The sequence below is a fragment of the Phyllobates terribilis genome, unplaced genomic scaffold (genome assembly GCF_046119375.1).
Source record: "Phyllobates terribilis strain yellow unplaced genomic scaffold, ASM4611937v1 Scaffold_5__5_contigs__length_657084704, whole genome shotgun sequence".
Taxonomy (NCBI): domain Eukaryota; kingdom Metazoa; phylum Chordata; class Amphibia; order Anura; family Dendrobatidae; genus Phyllobates; species Phyllobates terribilis.
This window is the reverse complement of record NW_027362765.1, coordinates 229,520,982-229,541,920: the sequence shown is the minus strand read 5'-3', so window position 1 is coordinate 229,541,920 and position 20,939 is coordinate 229,520,982. Positions and strand designations below refer to the sequence as shown.

The 20,939-nt window shown below is 48.6% G+C and overlaps 1 protein-coding gene across 2 annotated transcripts in view; it reads right to left on the bottom strand.

Moving 5' to 3' along the window:
* Positions 1-20,939, bottom strand: part of LOC141272800 (protein-glutamine gamma-glutamyltransferase E-like) — a 96,208-nt gene that overhangs the window by 62,791 nt on the left and 12,478 nt on the right. For both annotated transcript variants that reach the window (XM_073683867.1, XM_073683868.1), the window contains exon 2: positions 126-299. In XM_073683867.1, coding sequence (XP_073539968.1) covers positions 126-299 — 174 coding nt within the window. The remainder of the gene's footprint in view (positions 1-125; positions 300-20,939) is intronic.

Genomic DNA, 20,939 nt, shown 5'->3' with positions numbered 1-20,939 from the left:
ATCCTGAAAACATGACCTGTTGGTGGTCCTTGAGGACTGGAGTTGGGGGAGAATATGTCATACAAGAACATGTGGCTTTACAGAATAAAAAAAAAAAAAAAAAAAAGCTACAATTAAATTTTTACCTGTTTCCATGTGTAATTTGATATTGTCTGAAGACTGCGCTGGTCTGCTGAATGTGAGTTCAATAGAGAATTCTTCACCTCTTCTCACAATGAGGTGTTTGCCCATAAACTCACTGGTTCGGTGTGCCAATGCATTTTTGCCTTGCTGGAGATTGCTGCTTTGCAGCTGTAATGCTAAATAAAAAAAAAAAAAAAAAATTAACATGTTACATAAGATCATTTATACTATACGTATATTCAAACTTAGTAGGCCTGCTCAAGGAAAAGGTTAGCCAAAACAGAAACTTATTAGTAGAAGACTTGAGAGGTCCATAAATGACACGGTATATCAAAGAAGATTACATAAATTTGTAAAAAGATTTTTTGAACTCCCCACCTTTATATATTTTCAAGGCGTCGCACTGTGTGTAGGATCAGCTTCAGCTGCTTACTTGCAGCCATTAAAAATTTTACTAGTCCATTAGACCTTCTGGTCAGAGAAGGTCTAATGGACTAGCAGAACATGTTTTAATGGATCAGAAATAAAGGATTTGGTTTTTATAAGTAGATGTGGACCATTAATCACTGAAGGAACAAAGAAGATTACCTCAATTATGAGTAGACCCTTCAGATCTTGTACTAGGAATAAACTTGTTAATTAGTTTTGTCTGTAGTGTTAAATTTAAGGACTCGCTCACATGAATATACATAGGATGGTACTCGGACCAATATTAATCAAAGTGGTAGTGCTGATGCACTCTGAAGATGGAAGCCACTCAGGTCTATGGGTGCATAGAAAACATTGGACTGCACTCTGATGACATCCAGTTTCCACGCACTGACAATTGAGAAGATAGAGGAATTTTGTTCTCCATCTTCTCTTCGAGAATCGGATCAGGCCAAGCTGACACACTGATCAATCTCTGATCAGAGTGTCATTACCATAATCAATCCAATTCTCTTGGAGGAAAATTTACCCTCGTGTGACTCTAGCCCAAGTGTACAGTTTACACTGTCAAGCATATGGTCTAGAAGCAATGCCCAAAGTAATTAGCCGTAAACCCAATCTAAGCTATTATTATTGCATGTTAAAGGTCGTCCTTTAGTAAAGCACCTATTTGTAGGGCAATTATTCATAAAGAGTTTTTTTTTCTTACACATGCACACACACATGCGCACACACACACACACACACACTTAAAGGGGTACTCCCATCTCCAAGATTCTATCCAAATATGTAGTCTGGGTAATAATAATATTAGCAAATACCTTTAATTAGAAATGTAGTATAGTTTTTCTGATTCGCTATGTCTCTTTCCTCTTGTGCAGGCATTACAGGACCTTAGGTATCCATGTTACGACCACTGATCTAGGTGACAATTAGCTTGTTGCTAGTGGTCATAGCCATGGATACCTAAGGTCCTGCAATGCCTGCACATGAGGAAAGACATAGCGAATCATAAAAACTATACTACATTTCTAATTGGAGGTATTTGCTAATATTAGAATTACTACACCTACTACATAATGGGATAGGATCTTGGAGATGGGACTATCCCTTTAAAAAGACCCAATTAAAGACCAGCAGTTCAAGCGGCCAGTGATTGCAAACACATTTTGAGCTTTCTTGGCAAGGTACCATGCATGTGATCACTCTTGGTCAATCAGTTCAGAGTAAATAGTTACTTTTTATAAAATAAGAGATCACACTGTCACTTGAGCAAAATAATAGGGATGCAGTCGTATGTACTGGCTTGTTTAATCCACGTACTCAATAACAGCACACCAGTTGTTCCAGTCTGTAGAGATTGATCTAGCATACAATTATGATCTGGAATTTTCCATTTTATTTAAGCAATAGCTAAACCAGGTTATTACAAGTATCGTTGATTTCTATCTTGCCCTTCATGAATTTAATTTTTTCTAATTTTGCACATCAAAAACATCCTTCATTTCCAACTTAACAAGTTAATGAGAATGATAAATGAGATACAGACACAATCTCTTGCCATGTTCTATCATGTAACCACAATTTACATAAAACTAGTTGTGCATCATTCATATTCCTCTGTGTTCTATAATTTATAGCCTTGTTTTACATTTTGATTCTTTTCTGGTTCTGACTGCCAGGCTAAATTGTTAGTTAAAGTAGTCCTCCAGAATAGGCTCTAGGTTAGTGGTGCTTAAGTGACGGAGACCCCTACAAATTGTTCAAAACGCAGCGCACAAACCCTCAGCTTCTTCATGAGCTGCATGCACAGCTGAGCTGTATGACAGGCTGAATGTCACGCACAGTGTAGAAAAGACAAAGTGCAACACGAAGGGATGAGCAGAAGAGAGCCCAGTCACTAAGGAAAAAGGGGGTGGAGACATCCTAGGGTGATCTGATATCACCCTGACTATCCTACCATCCCTATATTGGTTTCTCACCAATTGCCTATCAGGAGCATATAACCCTGCATCTCCCTAGAGCTAGGCCCTGGCTAGGGAAGGGGGGGTGAGCACCAGTCAGTCCCCACTAACAACTGAAGACATCAAGGGGAGACAGACACGGGGGGGGGGGGGGAGTTGACGCGCCCCCTGGGCCATGTTTGGGGAATACCCGGAGCCGGATCTGTTGGGGGTGGTAGTCCTCGTGGCGGTGACCCGGTCCGTGCCCAGGGTGTCAAACTAAGTGGCGATGTTTTTAGTGGCAGATGTGATATTGTTCGACTACGCCACCCGTTGAATGCGGTTACGAAACCGCCGCTGCAGGGCAGACCGCTGAGGCCGGTGGTACAGTTGTGCAGCGTGGGTAGTATAACCCCCAACGGGAGGGGTATGGCCTCAGGGCAGCGGACGTGGATGATGGGGATGGTAGAATTGCACGCAGGCACCAGGAACCACTCAGAGACGGTGCGGTGTAGTTCAGGGTCTTTACTGGTGACAAAGATAGACCCTCCCGGGAGTACTGGCTAGCGGTCGGGGTCTGGTCAGTCCGTGAGCAGACAGGATCTCCCCTGGCCAGGCGGAGTTGTAGGCCTCCCCAACTAACTGTACTCTTCTTGGCTACCTTGCTAGAAGCGGGTAAAAGTAGCCCACGTCCCTGAGTGTACCGTGTGGTGCTCACCCGTATGGCCGGTGACTCGGGGCCTTCTGGTAGCCTCCGCTCCACGACGGCGGTGCTGGTCCCTTGCATGTGACCGTGCCTTCGGGTTTCTTAGCCAGAGGACCTGAAATCCCCTGCCGGACGGTTTCTGCTGCTGGGTATGGCTCAGTCCCCACAGCCTCGGACTCCTGTGTCCGGTGAGATCTCTTCAGTCAGGACGAGCTCTACAGCTTCCAGTCTCTGACCCCTTTTATCACTGCTCCCACAGAGCTCCTGATCTTGCTCTCCCTGTATCAGCTCCACTCCAGACCAGACTGTGTCTCTGTCTGGGACTCCTCTTCTTTTCTTTCTCTCTAACCCCACCTCAGCCCCAGTTTATATAGGGGAAGTTCTTCCCCTCCCAGGACTGGGCAGGAGGTGTGGCATGCTTAGGATTCCTGACCAGGAGACCTCCCACCTGCTCACAGACGTAATATTGCTATTACTGTGGTAACCAGACCCCTGGGGTTCCACATTCCCCCCTAGTAAAATTTAGTACTCCGGGACTAAACATATTTTTTTGAAAACATAACAGGGTATAAACAGGAACAATACAATAAGGAAAAACATGTTAAAGTGGTCACGGCGTGTCCGCAACCGGGTGCAATTTTTGAAGCAAAAGGGTGTCCATTTCACCAAAGAACAGGGAGCCGTAACCAGGTAGGGGTCTGTCCTGCCCCGAGTCTTTAACAGTCTTTAGTCCGTTCCTGGGTTACGCTCCAAACATATATACAATAGAGTTCTAGTAAATCCACAAAAGATACCTATAAAATAACTGGAAAAACATAATTATTTACAAGCAACAGTAAACAGGTAAATACCAATAAAACAGTCTGAACACTTTAGATCCTCCAACGTACGGGCAACTGGCCTCTAGTGGCCCTAGTAGACCTACGGAGCTTACTGACCGGTCCTGAGCTACAGGGTGTAGGAGCTGTCAAAGGTAAGCTGGGCAGCTGTCTACGGACTCTTTGGCTCACTAGGGGCACGGCAGGCTCACTATAAGCAGAGGGTCGATTCTCCTGGTCTGCTTGTGTGGGGTCTTCTGCCTCCTGGACCGGCTGCTCTTCCAGCTCTACCTGTTTTTCCGTAGGCACTTGGGATGCTGGCTGGAGGAAGGTGAGGACGGGTACCACAACAGCGCCATTTACTTGTGTCCAAGACCGAGGGAAGTCTCCGAGTACAGTACTGACCATCTCTTCCCTTTCCTCTGCGGGTCGAGGGTTTTCTTGATCTTCTTCAGGGTTTCGTAGTTGCTCGGGACACTTCTTCAGGTGATCTCGGGAGACAATGGCTGTGGTTTCTCCTCCATCCTTACTGATTGTGCAGATTTTTGGGTTTTCATGGCTTGATGGCAGTACGGTGTACGGGTCCTTCTCCCACTGGTCGTCCAACTTGTGGAGCCGTCTTTTCCTCTTCAAGACCTGCTCTCCAGGTACCAGGGGAACAGCGGGAGCACACTGGTTGTAAGTCTTCTCCTGTCTTTCTCTTGCTTGACGGAGACTTCGCTCAACGCTCTCCTGTACTTTCCGGTACTGCTGCTGCCTCTCTGTGTCCCAGTCTGCTTCTGGTGAAGTGTCCTCGGGTGTCAGGACTCCCATATCCAGATCAACAGGCAGCTTACCAGGTCTTGCTCTCATTAGGTAAGCCGGGGTACAGTTGGTAGAACCTACAGGGATGTGGTTGTATAGGTCCACCAGATCAGGCAGTTTCTCAGGCCACAGACTGCGTTCTTCCAGGGGCAATGTTTTCAGAAGGTCTATCACCACCTGGTTCATCTTCTCGCAGAGTCCATTGGTTTGCGGATGATAGGGTGTTGTTCTTATCTTCCGGCAGCCATACAGAGTGCAGAACTCCTGGAAGACTTCCGCTTCAAAGGCAGGTCCTTGGTCCGTCAGCACCTGCTCTGGGTATCCGTGTGGATGGCAGAAGTGCTGCTGGAAGGCTCTAGCTGCTGTTTGAGCCGTTAAGTCCTTGACGGGGACTACAACCAAGAACCGGGAGTAGTGATCCACGATGGTTAACGCATAGACGTAGCCACTTCTGCTGGGGGTCAGTTTTACATGGTCCAAGGCTACAAGTTCCAACGGCTGCCTGGTGACGATGGACTGCAGGGGGGTCTTCTGGCTGGCACGGTCCTTCCTTCATAGGTTGCATGGACCACAGTCTCTGCACCACCTCTCGATGGTTCCTCTCATGCCTACCCAGTGGAACCGCCCGCGCAGCAGGAACTCCAGCTTCTTCCATCCGAAGTGCCCAGCTCCGTCGTGGTATGCCTCCAGGACCATAGCCGCGTCTCTTCTTGGCACCACTACTTGCCAGATCAGTTCATGCGTCCGGGAGTTAACCATTCTGCGGCACAACTTCCCCTTGTAAAGGAACAGTCGACTCTTCTCAGCCCACAGTTGCTTGGTCTCCTCCGGAGCGTCTGGGTCAAGGCGGGCATCTGGCTGAGTCAGCATCTCCTTCACTAGTCGGACGGCGGGGTCACTGTCTTGCGTTTCCGCCCAGTTGTAATGAGGTAAGGGGTTGAACGTAGTGGATTGCTTACCCCTTACACGGTGGGAATACTGGGTAGTCCCATGACGGTAAAACGCGGGGAGTTCAACTTCTTCCAGTTCCTCTGGATCTTCCCCTACGTCCGGTAGGTTTGGCATTCTGGACAAGGCATCCGCGTTGGTATTGGAGCGTCCTGCCCGGTATTTGATCGTGAACTCATAGTTGGACAGGCGGGCCATCCATCTCTGCTCCAGGGCACCGAGTCTTGCAGTGTCCAGGTGTGTCAACGGGTTGTTATCCGTGTACACGGTGAACCGGGAAGAGGCGAGGTAGTGTTTAAAGCGTTCGGTGACTGCCCACACCACTGCCAGGAACTCTAGCTTGAATGAGCTGTAATTCTCAGGGTTTCTTTCGGTGGGTCGCAGTTTTCGGCTGGCGTAAGCAATTACCCGTTCTCTCCCCTGCTGGATCTGGGACAGTACGGCTCCTAGCCCGATGTTACTTGCGTCGGTGTAGAGGATAAAGGGCTGGCTGTAATCCGGGTACGCCAGGATTTCATCCCCCGTGAGGGCCATCTTCAGCTGGCGGAAGGACTCTTCTTCCAGCTTCTCCCATCTGAAGGGCGGCTTCTGGTTCTTGGCCTTTCTGGACTGGCCTATCAGGAGGTCCTGCATAGGAGCTGCCTTTTTGGTGAAACCGGGAATGAATCTTCGGTAGTAGCCTACCAACCCGAGGAACTGCCGCACTTCCTTTACGCTGGAGGGTCTTGGCCATTCCTTAATCGCGGTGATCTTATCAGGGTCGGGGGCCACTCCGTCAGCACTCACCACGTGTCCCAGGTACTGCACTTTTGGTTTTAGCAGGTGACACTTCGACGGTTTCACCTTCAGACCGTAGTTTGCCAGGGCTTCAAACACCTCCGCCAGGTGTTTCAGGTGGTCCTCGTAGGTTTTGGAATAAACTATAACATCGTCCAGGTACAGCAGGACCGTCTCAAAGTTCCGGTGTCCCAGACAGCATTCCATCAATCGTTGGAAGGTTCCTGGTGCGTTGCAGAGTCCGAACGGCATGCAGGTAAACTCGCTAAGTCCCATCGGGGTGGTGAATGCGGTCTTCTCCCGGTCCGCCTCTGCTACAGGAACCTGCCAGTACCCGCTAGTGAGATCCAAAGTGGAGAAGAAGTTAGCAGATTTTAAAGTAGCCAAAGACTCCTCTATCCTTGGTAAGGGGTACGCATCTTTGTGTGTGATACGGTTGATTTTCCGGTAATCTACACACATTCTCATAGTGTTGTCTTTCTTTTTAACCAAGACTAGTGGAGCTGCCCAGGGGCTACAGCTATCCCTGATTACCCCAGCCTCCTTCATGTCTCTAAGCATCCCCTTGGCGTGTTGGTAGTGTGCAGGGGGTACGGGTCGGTATCTCTCCTTTATGGGAGGATGGTTTCCCGTGGGGATGTGGTGTTCTACCCCCTTTACTCGCCCGAAGTCTAGCGGGTGTTTACTAAACACTCTCTCGTACTCTCGAACCACCCGATAGACTCCCTGTTTCTGGTGTGAGGGAGTGGAGTCAGTACCCAAATGCAGTTGCTGACACCAGTCCTCCATTTGTTGCTTAGAGCCGTTACCTTCCTCTGGATGAGATGGAGGCAAGGGTTCCACGGACTGTACAGAATTTTGGTTGATGGTATACAATTTGGCTAGCGTAGCATACCGGGGCAGGTACACTTCCCTCTTCCCGATATTTATTATGCGAACGGGCACCCTCCCATGGCGTACATCAACCACCCCCCGTGCTGTCAAAATGGTGGGCCTACTGTCTGAGTAGACGGGTTCTACCATTGCTTGGTAGTCTCTACCTCTGAGACCAATAGCTGCCCGGCACCAAATCATCATCTCACTTTTTGGGGGCATGGCAATAGGGAACGGGTCACACATTCTCACGCTACCTATCTCACCACCGGAGAGTTCCACTTGTTGCCGTCGCATCAGTGCCCGGATCTCTTTTTGGAGCACTCGCTGCTGGCCAGAGCTGGCGTTCTTGGCAACCTGCTGTAAAATGAGAATCACCTCTGCAAGACAATTTTCAATCACATTAGTTCCTAGAGTTATCTTTGGGTGACTCTCGCGCTTGTCAATGTCTACAATGATCAGTCCCTGTGCTGCCAGTTCGACTTTACCGATTTTAATGGTCATCTCTTTAAATCCGATCTGTGGCACGGGCTGACCATTGCTGGCGATGATACTCAAGTCGTCGTCTGGGTAGCGGGTTATATCCGAGTCATTCCAGTACTGCTTGAAGAGCACGTACGGGATGGTGGTGACCTGTGACCCGGTGTCAAGTAGGGCACTCATAGGAATGCCATCCAGTACTACAGGCAAGACTGGACGTCCTCCCACGTATTTGTCACGCCAGTTCGATGGGCCTGGTGATCTTATTCCTAGGGGTTGGCCCTCTACCCCAGGTTGTGCCAGTTTTAAAGGACAGTACCTTGCCATATGTCTGGGTTGATTGCAGCGGCGGCAGATGGGTTGTCCGTCCTCGTTGTATCGGTCGCTGGGTCTTCCTCTGGCCGGCGCCACGGGATATCCTCCGGTCCGGATGCCAGCTGGATCTTCCCTGGAGTAGAAACCTGTAAGGACTGCACAGTTCGGGTTAGCGCGGCAACGCTTTTATTTAGCTCTTGGACCTGATGGTGCAGGTCTGTAGCCGGGTCATTGTTTAAAGCCTGCGCATCAGCTCCCACAGGCCCTGCCGACAAGGGCGCCGTCTCCTGGTGGTAAGTGGTAGCAGGGCGTTTGTGGGTCACAGCGCCACCTGGTGCCGGTTCTCGGAGCACCCGGATGGCTCTGTCCTTCAACTGTGCAAAGTCCAGATGAGGATCCTGTAAGGCCATTGCCCGCAACTGGGTTCGGTGGGCATTGCAATGTAGACCCTCTATAAATTGTTCAGTCAACAGTTTGTCTTCGTTTCCCATGCCGTCAGGGTCGGCCTGCTTAATGGCTCTCAGGGCCTCTTGTAGGTTTAGTGCATAGTCCCTTATATTCTCATGTGCTCGCTGCTTGCACCCGTAGAATCTAAGCTTGATCTCGGCTGAGGTACGGGTATCAAAGGTGTCCTTTAGCCGGGCTAGTATCTCTGCGACAGTCCTCCTCCTCCCAAGTGGCCAGGACTTTACCTCCCTTTGGGCTGCCCCTGTTAATTGAGCCACCAGGATGCTCACTTTTTGCTCTTCTGTGAGAGGGTACACCTGGAAGAGGCTATCCAGCCTTTCTCTGAAGTCATTTAGGGTATGTGACTCCCCTGAGTACTGGGGTAGCCAGGCTGCCCCCGGGATGTAGGGCATGGTGAAAGGCATGACCGCAGCAGCGGTGGTGCTGGCGGTGGCTGTGGCAGTGAAGCTCTCCTCCGTATCCGACATCCTCCTCCCCCCTAGTGGACCGTGGCCTACCTTGCGATGATCCTCTTCCATAGGCCGCGGCTCCGCAGTGGATCGTCAGGGTTGAAGACCTTCCGTCGCGCTCCTGTGACGTCGGCGTCTGCTGGGTTCCTTCCAGGACCTTACGCAACGTCCGGACGTGAGGCGGGGCTTCAGTTCTCGCGCGCTTTCGGAGTCCACGCCCCTCTTCTTCCCGCGCGGCATCCTCGAGATGGCGTCCAACGGCGGGAAAACTCCAGGGATGGCGGGAAGAAGGCAAAAGATGGCGTCGGATGGCGGGAAAACCCCACGGATGGCGGGAAGAAGGCAAAAGATGGCGTCGGATGGCGGGAATCTTCACTACAGGTAAGTTTAACAGTCTTTTTCAGGCACGCAGTACCCGCTGGTTGCGGGCACGAAATCCTGCCGACTACGCCAAAAGTTGACGCGCCCCCTGGGCCATGTTTGGGGAATACCCGGAGCCGGATCTGTTGGGGGTGGTAGTTCTCGTGGCGGTGACCCGGTCCGTGCCCAGGGTGTCAAACTAAGTGGCGATGTTTTTAGTGGCAGATGTGATATTGTTCGACTACGCCACCCGTTGAATGCGGTTACGAAACCGCCGCTGCAGGGCAGACCGCTGAGGCCGGTGGTACAGTTGTGCAGCGTGGGTAGTATAACCCCCAACGGGAGGGGTATGGCCTCAGGGCAGCGGACGTGGATGATGGGGATGGTAGAATTGCACGCAGGCACCAGGAACCACTCAGAGACGGTGCGGTGTAGTTCAGGGTCTTTACTGGTGACAAAGATAGACCCTCCCGGGAGTACTGGCTAGCGGTCGGGGTCTGGTCAGTCCGTGAGCAGACAGGATCTCCCCTGGCCAGGCGGAGTTGTAGGCCTCCCCAACTAACTGTACTCTTCTTGGCTACCTTGCTAGAAGCGGGTAAAAGTAGCCCACGTCCCTGAGTGTACCGTGTGGTGCTCACCCGTATGGCCGGTGACTCGGGGCCTTCTGGTAGCCTCCGCTCCACGACGGCGGTGCTGGTCCCTTGCGTGTGACCGTGCCTTCGGGTTTCTTGGCCAGAGGACCTGAAATCCCCTGCCGGACGGTTTCTGCTGCTGGGTATGGAACAGTCCCCACAGCCTCGGACTCCGTGTCCGGTGAGATCTCTTCAGTCAGGACGAGCTCTACAGCTTCCAGTCTCTGACCCCTTTTATCACTGCTCCCACAGAGCTCCTGATCTTGCTCTCCCTGTATCAGCTCCACTCCAGACCAGACTGTGTCTCTGTCTGGGACTCCTCTTCTTCTCTTTCTCTCTAACCCCACCTCAGCCCCAGTTTATATAGGGGAAGTTCTTCCCCTCCCAGGACTGGGCAGGAGGTGTGGCATGCTTAGGATTCCTGACCAGGAGACCTCCCACCTGCTCACAGACGTAATATTGCTATTACTGTGGTAACCAGACCCCTGGGGTTCCACAATTTCGCTTAAGCCAACTTCAGAGAGATTACACACATGGCCTCTTAGCACCAAAGAGGAAGCAAGCAGATTGCAACAGCTCCACGCCTTCACAAGGGGTCATGTGAATATCACCGGCGCCTCCCTATAGCAAACAGGAAGTATTTAAACACCCAGGCCTGGGTGTTACTTAACCGAAGGTAGGTAGATCTGTCTCACTCTAGGACCCAGCAGCTAAGAAAGGGTGTCTCTAATGCCAAACGAAGAGATCTCCTGCGACCAACTGCAGGGCGACTGTTACATCTGAAACACCCGTGACACTGACGCAGAGAAGCTGAATGATTCTGCATGTTGTTCACAACCTGTCGTGAGTCTCACTACCCTGATCGCCAGCAACCAAGAGCACTTTTGGGGGACTACTGCAATTTAAAAAAATATTAATGGATAACTCAATTTTTATTTTATTTTATTTTTCGAGTCTGTAAGATATTATTGTTGCTTTGTGTTTGTACTACATGATTTTATGCCCCACAGAGTTCATGAACTGTGTTTGTCAAGGGCTTGACGGAACACTGCACGCAGCATTGCCACTGTACACAGTCAAAGTAGTTGGCATCAGGAATAAAGTTTCTTGAATGCCAGTTGGCAGAAGGGCAAAGTTCTAGTCACTTTGGGATGGGGGTGGGCGGGGTTGTAGTACTAAGCTAAACTTTGACATGACTAAACACTGTGGCATTAAGACATTGCACTATAATATTTTTTAGGTGGGAACAGAGACTTGGTTTGGCCCCATCTGTGTTTATGGGTGTGATGAGGAGTCTGTTCTGCTAGGCAGGCCGGCTTGAAAGTTTACCTGTCATCAGGTTAAAAGTAACCAATCTGCTCCTATGATATTCCCACTGCTCTCCTGAGTATTATGGTTTTTCCATTTAAAAATCCACCCTACAGTTCGGGGGCAGCTTTTACAAGACTTGTTAATGTGTTACTTGCAGACAGGCTCAGACTGGCCCCCAAGGGAACCGGTGAAACCCCCAGTGGGCCTCTGTGCAGGAGTGAGCAAGTTAACCCACCTCCCCCAACTTGAGCAGTCTTTGGCCGAATACATTTGATTAGCCATGTACAGACAAAGGCAGCATCTCAAGATACATTTAAGAAACTACCTAGTGTATTATATAGGAGCATAGGTACATTTGTGAGTGAGGGTAATTTACTATTTGCATGTAGCTGAACAGTAGGCACCCAGAGTTACTGGAGGGTACTTGCTACCCCATGATATGCAGGGGTTAAAAATATAAAAAACAAAAAAACCTCCCCCATACACTTTAAAAAGTCACTGGCATTTGTGCATACACAACTATGTTATGCAATGATGGGAGTAGCTGTGTTATGTTTCCATCTGTCATAGAATTGAATGTACTTTAATAACTGCAATTAAAAGAGCAATAAACTTACATTATGTATTTTGTGTTCAAGTCACATTTTCAATGATTTCTATTATATTGAAGGCTCATGAAAACTATGACTGAAGTTAGGAGTGTCATTGTATACAGTATCTACCTTCCTACACTTTGCCGAGTCATACTTTAAGGTGCATTATAAAAATCTAAACATAGAATGAGATGAAGAATGACATGCAGTGACTACTGAGACTGCAAGGCTGCAGTGCTAACCACTGAGCCACCATGCTGCTCATGTATCAAGGGGTTGAGGGAAAATTGAGAGCAGAAACCACATTTCAAGTGCTCTTACTGTGTTATATGGGAGACAGACAGTTACTACCTCATCGTACCCGCTCGGTACTGTACTACAGACAGGAGACTGATCAGAGCGCACAGTGACACCATGTGAGCACAGCTGCAGTGTTCTTGCACAGGTGCCGATTGGTGCACTTCAAAACTAAACATACCCCAAAAAACCCTTCAGTTAGATATGGGGAGAGGGGGGCAGACTATTTTATTGTAAAAAGTACAAACCAACCAAGATAACAAATATTTATGAGAAGAGTTAGAGATTCCTACAGTGTAGTATAAGAGTCAAAGCATTAAATAGGTTGTCCACTACTAGTACAATCGCTTCTCATCCTGAATTTTTTTAAAACAGGAGAAAAACCAAAACACCCCACACACTTATACTCACCTCCCATGCTAGCGCTATCTGCACTCGCTCTCCTGGGGCTCATGGAAGGTTATGACAAGCAAACCCTGTGCCCAATCAGCCCTTGGGTCACCGGCCCACCTTTGGAAGTATAAATAATCAAGAAGTGAGCTGCGGCTGGCCGCTAGCTTCCTCTTACTCATACGTCCGAAAGGGGGCCAGTGACTCAAGAACCGATTGGGCGCAGGGCTCACTTGAGTCCCCGGAATGAAAGTGCTGAAATGGCGCTGGCTAGTATAAATGTTTTTATTTTAATGGGAGCAAACATTCAGGATGAGAAGAGGTTGCCTTTTAGTGAACAACCCCTTTAAAAATTTGGGGATCTGGTTAAAAAAAGAATAACTATTTTGGCCTGCATGCCCTGATATCCTGTGGCTACTGCCATATACCAGTTAGGGGTGGGAGACTATTATAACAAAGGAATTGGCAGCCCATTATAAAGAATCAAATGAGGATAAAATACTGACCCAACATAACCACATACTGTATGTTTTAGCATTTAGTAACACTGTTCTAATTATTTTGTCCTGGACTAATTACATGTTGATGACTAGTGTTGAGCTTTCCGATACTGAAATATCGGGTATCGGCCGATATTCGCGGTATCAGAGTTCCGATACTGAGTTCCGATACTTTTAGAATATCGAATACCGGAATCGGAAGTTCCCAAAATGCCTGCGCTCTGCAGTGTCTCTGAAGGATGACAAGCTGGATGGCAGCGCTCAGCTTACTGTACTTGTCATTTAGTGTAAAGGATTTATTAAAAAAAATAATAGTGTTTTCATGCACTGTCTCCTTAAAAAAGTCGGCCGGCAATTCAGCAGCGGCATACACCGGTACCCGACAATTTACAACAGAAAGAATAGAGCATCACACATAGATTAGATAGATAGAAACATGTCAGTCACATATATAAGAAGTACAGTGACAGTGTTGCTTACTGTACTTGTCATTTAGTGTAAAGGATTTATTAAAAAAAATAATAGTGTTTTGATGCACCGTCTCTTTAAAAGAGCCGGCCGGCAATTCAGCAGCGGTACCCGACAATTTACAACAGAAAGAATAGAGCTTCACACATAGATTAGATAGATAGAAACATGTCAGTCACATTTATAATAAGTACAGTGACAGTGTTGCTTACTGTACTTGTCATTTAGTGTAAAGGATTTATTAAAAAAAATAATAGTGTTTTGATGCACCGTCTCTTTAAAAGAACCGGCCGGCAATTCAGCAGCGGTACCCGACAATTTACAACAGAAAGAATAGAGCATCACACATAGTTTAGATAGATCGAAACATGTCAGTCACGTATATATGAAGTACAGTGACAGTGTTGATTACTGTACTTGTCATTTAGTGTTAAAATAAAGGATTTATTTAAAAAAAAATTGGCGTGGGGTTCCCCGTAATTTTAGTCTCTAGCGGAGGTTAAGCAGACGGCTGGGGCAGATGTTTGAAGCCTGGGAAGGGGGTAATACCCACGGAGCTTCCCAGGCTACTAATATCAGCCCCCAGCTGAATACCTAGCCTTTACTAGCTATTAAAATGGGGGACCCCCCAAAAAATGACGTGGGGTCCCCCTATTTTAAAAGCTAGCAAAGGCTAGGCAGACAGCTGGGGGCTGATATTAATAGCCCAGGAAGGGTGCCATGAATATTGGCCCCCTCCCAGGCTAGAAACACCAGCCGTCAGCCGCCCCAGAAATGGCGCATCCATAGTTCTGGCACTGAGCCTCGCTCTTCCCACTGCCCTGTAGCGGTGGCAGTGGGGTAATAGGGCTGGGGTTGATGTCAGCTTATAATGCCAGCTGACATCAAGCCCAGGTTAGTAATGGAGAGGCGTCTATAAGACACCCCCATTACTAACCCTATAGTCAAAGTTAAAAAAAAAACACAAACACCCAGAATAAAGTCCTTTAATTGAAATAAAGACACAATTCTTTATTGTTCTAAATTAAACCATACTTACCATCACACCCACTTCAGCTGAAGCCAACGATCTGCTGCAATAAAAGTAAAATAATAAAGCAACATCTTCAGCTCTGCTACATCGAGATGACAGGCTGGATCGCAGCAGAAAGCTGCCATCCCGCCTGTCATCCCGAAGACACTGAGAAGCGCAGGCATGCTTGCGCTCCTCAGTGTCAGGCTGTGACGGTATCCAGATGAGCCGAGGTCATGTCCAATGAACTCAGCTCACCTTATGCACGTCACTGACAGCGTGGGAAAATTCTCCTGCGCTCAGCGCTTCAGCAGGAGAATTCTCTCACGCTCACCGCATGCGCAGGAGAATTCTCCTACGCTGTCAGTGACGTGCATGAGGTGAGCTGAGTTCATTGTCGGCTCATCTAGATGCCGTCACAGCGAGACACTGAGGAGCGCAAGCATGCCTGCGCTTCTCAGTGTTTGCGGGATGACAGGCTGGATGGCAGCTTTCTGCTGCGGTCCAGCCTGTCATCTCGATGTAGCAGAGCTGTAGCTGTCCTGGGAACCATGGAAAGGTAAGGATGATGTTGCTTTATTATTTTACTTTTATTGCAGGAGATCGTTGGCTTCAGCTGGAATGGGCGTGATGGTAGGTATGGTTTAATTTAGAACAATAAAGAATTGTGTGTTTATTTCAATTAAAGGACTTTATTCTGGGTGTTTGTGTTTTTTTTTAACTTTGACTATGGGGTTAGTAATGGGGGTGTCTTATAGTCGCCTCTCCATTACTAACCTGGGCATGATGTCAGCTGGCATTATAAGCTGACATCAACCCCAGCCCTATTACCCCACTGCCACCGCTACAGGGCAGTGGGAAGAGCGAGGCTAAGTGCCAGAATTGGTGCATCCTGTGGATGCGCTATTTCTGGGGCGGCTGACAGCTGGTGTTTCTACCCTGGGAGGGGGCCAATATTCATGGCACCCTTTCTGGGCTATTAATATCAGCCCCCAGCTGTCTGCCTAGCCTTTGCTAGCTATTAAAATAGGGGGACCCCACGTCATTTTTTGGGGGGTCCCCCATTTTAATAGCTAGTAAAGGCTAGGTATTCAGCTGGGGGCTGATATTAGTAGCCTGGGAAGCTCCATGGTTATTACCCCCTTCCCAGATTTCAAACATCTGCCCCAGCCGTCTGCTTAACCTCCGCTAGAGACTAAAATTACGGGGAACCTCACGCCAATTTATTTTTTAATAAATCCTTTATTTTAACACTAAATGACAAGTACAGTAACCAACACTGTCACTGTACTTCTTATATATGTGACTGACATGTTTCTATCTATCTAATCTATGTGTGATGCTCTATCTTTCTGTTCTAAATTGTCGGGTACCGCTGCTGAATTGCCGGCCGGATTTTTTAAAGAGACGGTGCACGAAAACACTATTATTTTTTTAAATAAATACTTTACACTAAATGACAAGTACAGTAAGCAACACTGTCACTGTACTTCATATATATGTGACTGACATGTTTCTATCTATCTAATCTATGTGTGAAGCTCTATTCTTTCTGTTCTAAATTGTCGGGTACCGGTGTATGCCGCTGATGAATTGCCGGCTTTTCATGTTTCACTGTGAGCACTGTTCCCATCGATTTGGGCAACCACCTCCCCCAATCCCAATACATTCTACATTATTGTTAGTTGTTTTCCTTCATGTAGAATTGACCTACAAGGAAAGAAAGGGTTTACTTTCATTCCGATATTTGTGTCCCATTGACTTGCATTGGTTTCCGGTATCGGAATCGGCGATATCCGATACTTTTTGGGCATCGGCCTGATCCAATCCGATCCGATATTTCCTGATATCGGAAGGTATCGCTCAACACTATTGATGACATAAATCAACGCTAAAAAAAACAGTACTTACCTGTAGGGCAGCATTTACATCTCATGCTGCCCTAGGCATTAAAGGTCCACTTGGCTGGGTCAATAATTGAGTGTTTGAGTGCTCATTTCACATTCTAAATGAACGGCCTGAGTAAACATCACCTGACATACAAGTAAAAATGATCATTCGAGTGACTAGATAATTTGTTCTGGCATAAAAAAATAAATAAATCCATCTCTCTTTTCAGCAATATCACCATAAAATAACTAAATAATGCTACCATATAAGGATTAGATATCACCACACAGTGACTAAGTTAGGTGTCCATATATTAACTGATTAATACCACCATACCATGGCTAGACAACCACAACAATGAAGTAACCAAATATCACCATAACTTTAGTGAGTAATACCTTCATACTATCGCTGAAAACAAAAAAAAAGTCAAGTTCCATAATTTGGGAACCAGACAGTATTGTATTAGCATTGTGTTGTCTAAAGAGAGCAAACATTATTGCATAGTAACAAAGCAGCACAATACTTTTTTTCCTTCCCCTCTCCCTGTCTCTCTGATATAGCTCTGATGTCTGCATCTCCTCCCTTCTCCATTTTTTTCCGCATTCACCATCTCTCAGCCATCTTAGACACTCATGTGTTTGCAACCATGTTTCTGAAAAGTCTTTACCTGCTGTATGTGTGCATATCTACAAGATTTCAGTTGGAAAATAAACCTTCTGGAATCTTCATACATGCCTCCTACAATTGAGTTAACACTAGGAGGACATCACTACTTGTGAGTACGGTTGAAAGAGACACCCAGGAGACTGTCTCACAGCGTTCTACACTTGCAGCTTAGTCATGGAGTCAGAATAAAACACATGGCATGGAACAACCAAATTACCATCAGAGACATGTCAAACTGAGGAACAGACTTAAACATTTCACCTTTGATTGTGTAAGGGTGGTGGACTGTGCTGTCGTGTTACTACCCCTGAAGACACCAATCACGTAATGTGTATAGTCATGCGTTTATGTATAATCTTGTCCTGTGAATTGAGTTGTAATGTAAGATAAGTAACATTAGTAATGTACGATCTGATAATGTTAGGTATTATAGTGTTTAAATTAGAGACGATAGAGTAGAGTTAATGTTTGTGTCTAGCCAATAGTGGAACGGGTATGGTGTTCGGGCAAGCGGCTGCTTCCTATAGAGATTCAGTTAGAGTTCAAGTTCCAGTCAGAAGTGCAAAGTAAGCAGTGCTGCCTTAGGGGTGATCAGGAGTGAGAGGAGACTAAGGACAGGAGATAACGAGATCCTAAAGTAACTAATGAAACAGTAGCCTTCTGGAAAAAGGTCTTTTTAAAGGACGCAGAGTCATGAATCCCTTGAAAGGTAATGGACCTAAAGAGGACTGAATGTGGGACTAGTGGGATTCCAGGGCAGTAGATCCAGGGCACCAATAGTGGAAGAACAGCGCTGAGCAAGTAACTAGACTTGCTGATCAGGACTGTGGCATTGAAGCTGGGCTGTGGCGAAGTAGGGAGAAACAGTGCGCCTCACTAGGCCTGGAGTAGACTGCAGAGGAAGGATACTGTGGGAATGAGAATGCTTTGTACTGTAAACGTCCAAAAGAACGGCAGCAAACGACACCGTGACCAGGGAAGATCTGGGCTGAGGGACCAGGTGCTACTCTGGGGACGATCTTGTAAGAGAGCAGGTGGCTCCCACGGGTCAGATGGCTGGGACTGACCGGTATGACGGATGGACACAGCAAGCAGGCAGAAGTCTCTGGTAGCTGACAGGTGGTCACGGTACGTGACAGCAGAGCAGGTAGTAGTCTCTAGGTTTACCAGGCAGGTGGTCACAGCAAGTGACGGCAGAGCCTCCAGGCAGGCTGGCAGGAAACAGGCGGGCGCTCCCAGGTGAGCGGGCAGACCAACAAGGCAGGTAACAGGCAGGTAACAGGCAGGTAACAGGTGGGCACTCCCAGGTGAGCGGGCTGACAGACACAGCAGGTAACAGGCGGGTGCTCCCAGGTGAGTGGTATGACAGACACAGCAGGTAACAGGTGAGCGCTCCCAGGTGAGCGGGCAGACGGACTCTGCAGGTAACAGACGGATGCTCCCAGGTGAGCGGACAGACAGACAGGGCAGGTAACAGGCGGATGCTTCCAGGTGAGCAGACTGGCAGACAGGGCAGGTAACAGGCAGGTAACAGGTGAGCGCTCCAGGTGAGCAGGCTGGCAGGCTCGGCAGGTAACGGGCAGATAACAGGCTGGCAGGCAGGACTAGGAGTCAGGCTAGCAGCGGGACCTGAGGGCTGAAGCAGAGATCAGACACGTGCAACAACTTTGCTCGGGCACCTCCATTTTGGAGGAGGTGCCCTATATATGGGAGGACCCTCGGCTATTGGCCGGAGACTCCTTAGGACGGCGCGCGAGGCCCCGTCAAGAGGGGGGGAGCGCGCGCGCCCTAAGCACAGTGCCCGGGGGACTGCGCGCGCAGAAAGGAGGCTGAGAAGGAGAGAGGGGAGCGTGGTGAGAGGGACGGCATCTCTGCCCAGCAGGAGGCAGAGACGCCAAAGCTACAGGGCTGCGCGCGCCGTCAGCAGGCTGAGAAGGAGAGCGGGGAGCGAGGAGGTGAGAGGGACGGTGTCTCTGCCAGGAAGAAGGCAGAGACGCCGATACTACAGTACCCCCCCTTTACGCCCCCCCTTTTTTAGGCCAGAAAGGAATTTTTCAAGGAGAAGCGGGGCGTGGATGTTCTCCCTGGGTTCCCAAGTTCTCTCCTCAGGGCCAAACCCCTTCCAATACACCAGATAAAAAGTTCTCCCTCTTACCCTCTTAGTGGCCAGAATACTCTCTACCTCAAAGATGTTCTCAGCGGAAACCGGAGCAGGGGAAGTACCTGGATTGTTGGAAAAAGAGTTAAAGACTACGGGTTTGAGGAGAGACACGTGGAAGGAGTTGGGAATCCGTAAGGTGGCCAGCAGTTTTAACTTGTAGGCCACTGGATTAATTTGCTTGAGGATTTCGAAAGGGCCGATGAAGCGAGGACCTAACTTGTAGGAGGGTATTTTGAGCCGCACATGTTTGGAGGAGGGCCAAACCTTGTCTCCCGGACGGAATTGAGGCGGATCCAGACGTCTCTTATCAGCATATCTCTTCATCCGCTTGGAGGACTGAAGAAGTGCGGACCTAGTACTCTCCCAAATGGTAGAAAACTCGCTGACAAGAGACTCCGCAGCAGGGTTGTCCACAGAAGCAGAGACGGGAAACGGAATCCGGGGGTGTTGGCCATAGACAATAAAGAACGGGGACTTGGAAGAGGATTCGCTCTCGTGGTTATTATAAGAGAATTCGGCCCAAGGAAGGAGGTCCACCCAATCAGAATGGTGGGCATTAACAAAGTGCCGGAGGTAGCTGGTAAGGATCTGATTGATCCGCTCCACTTGACCATTGGACTGAGGGTGGTAAGCGGAGGAGAAATCCAGGGTGACATCCAGCAGTTTACATGTGGCTCTCCAGAAGTGTGAGGTGAACTGAACCCCTCGATCCGACACGATGTGGAGGGGTAGGCCATGGAGGCGGAAGATAAGGCGGATAAAGTCCTTAGCCAGCTCAAGTGCAAATGGGAGACCAGGCAGGGGAATAAAGTGGGCCATTTTAGAAAAGTGGTCCGCGACCACCCAAATGACAGTACACCCGTCAGAAACAGGGAGATCGGTAATGAAGTCCATAGCGATGTGTTGCCACGGGGCAACAGGTATGGGAAGCGGCAGGAGATGACCGGCTGGTAAGTGTCTGGGAACTTTGTTGCGGCCACAAGATGAACAGGCAGAGACGAAGTCTACCACATCCTTACGCAGGGTAGACCACCAGTAATGCCGGGAAATGAGCAGGAAGGTCTTCTTTTGGCCGGCATGGCCATCTAGTTTAGAAGAATGACCCGAGCGAAGAACCTTCTCACGGTCAGGAACCGCTACGAACGTCTTGCCGGGTGGAAGACAAGTCAAATCCAAGGGGGCCACATTCATCACCTTGGAGGGGTCGATAATGTGCATAGGCTCCTCCTCTTGATCGGAGGACAGGAAGGATCGGGACAAGGCATCAGCTTTGACAGTTTTGTCTGCCGGGCGGAAATGAAGGATGAAATCGAAGCGGGCAAAAAACAAAGACCACCGGGCCTGACGCAGATTAAGTCTCTGGGCATTTTGTAGATATGCCAGATTTTTGTGATCTGTGTAGATGATCACCGGGTATAGAGCCCCTTCAAGCAGATAGCGCCACTCCTCCTGCGCCAATTTGACGGCTAGCAATTCTCGGTCTCCTATGGAGTAATTGCGCTCCGAGGAGGAGAAGATTTTGG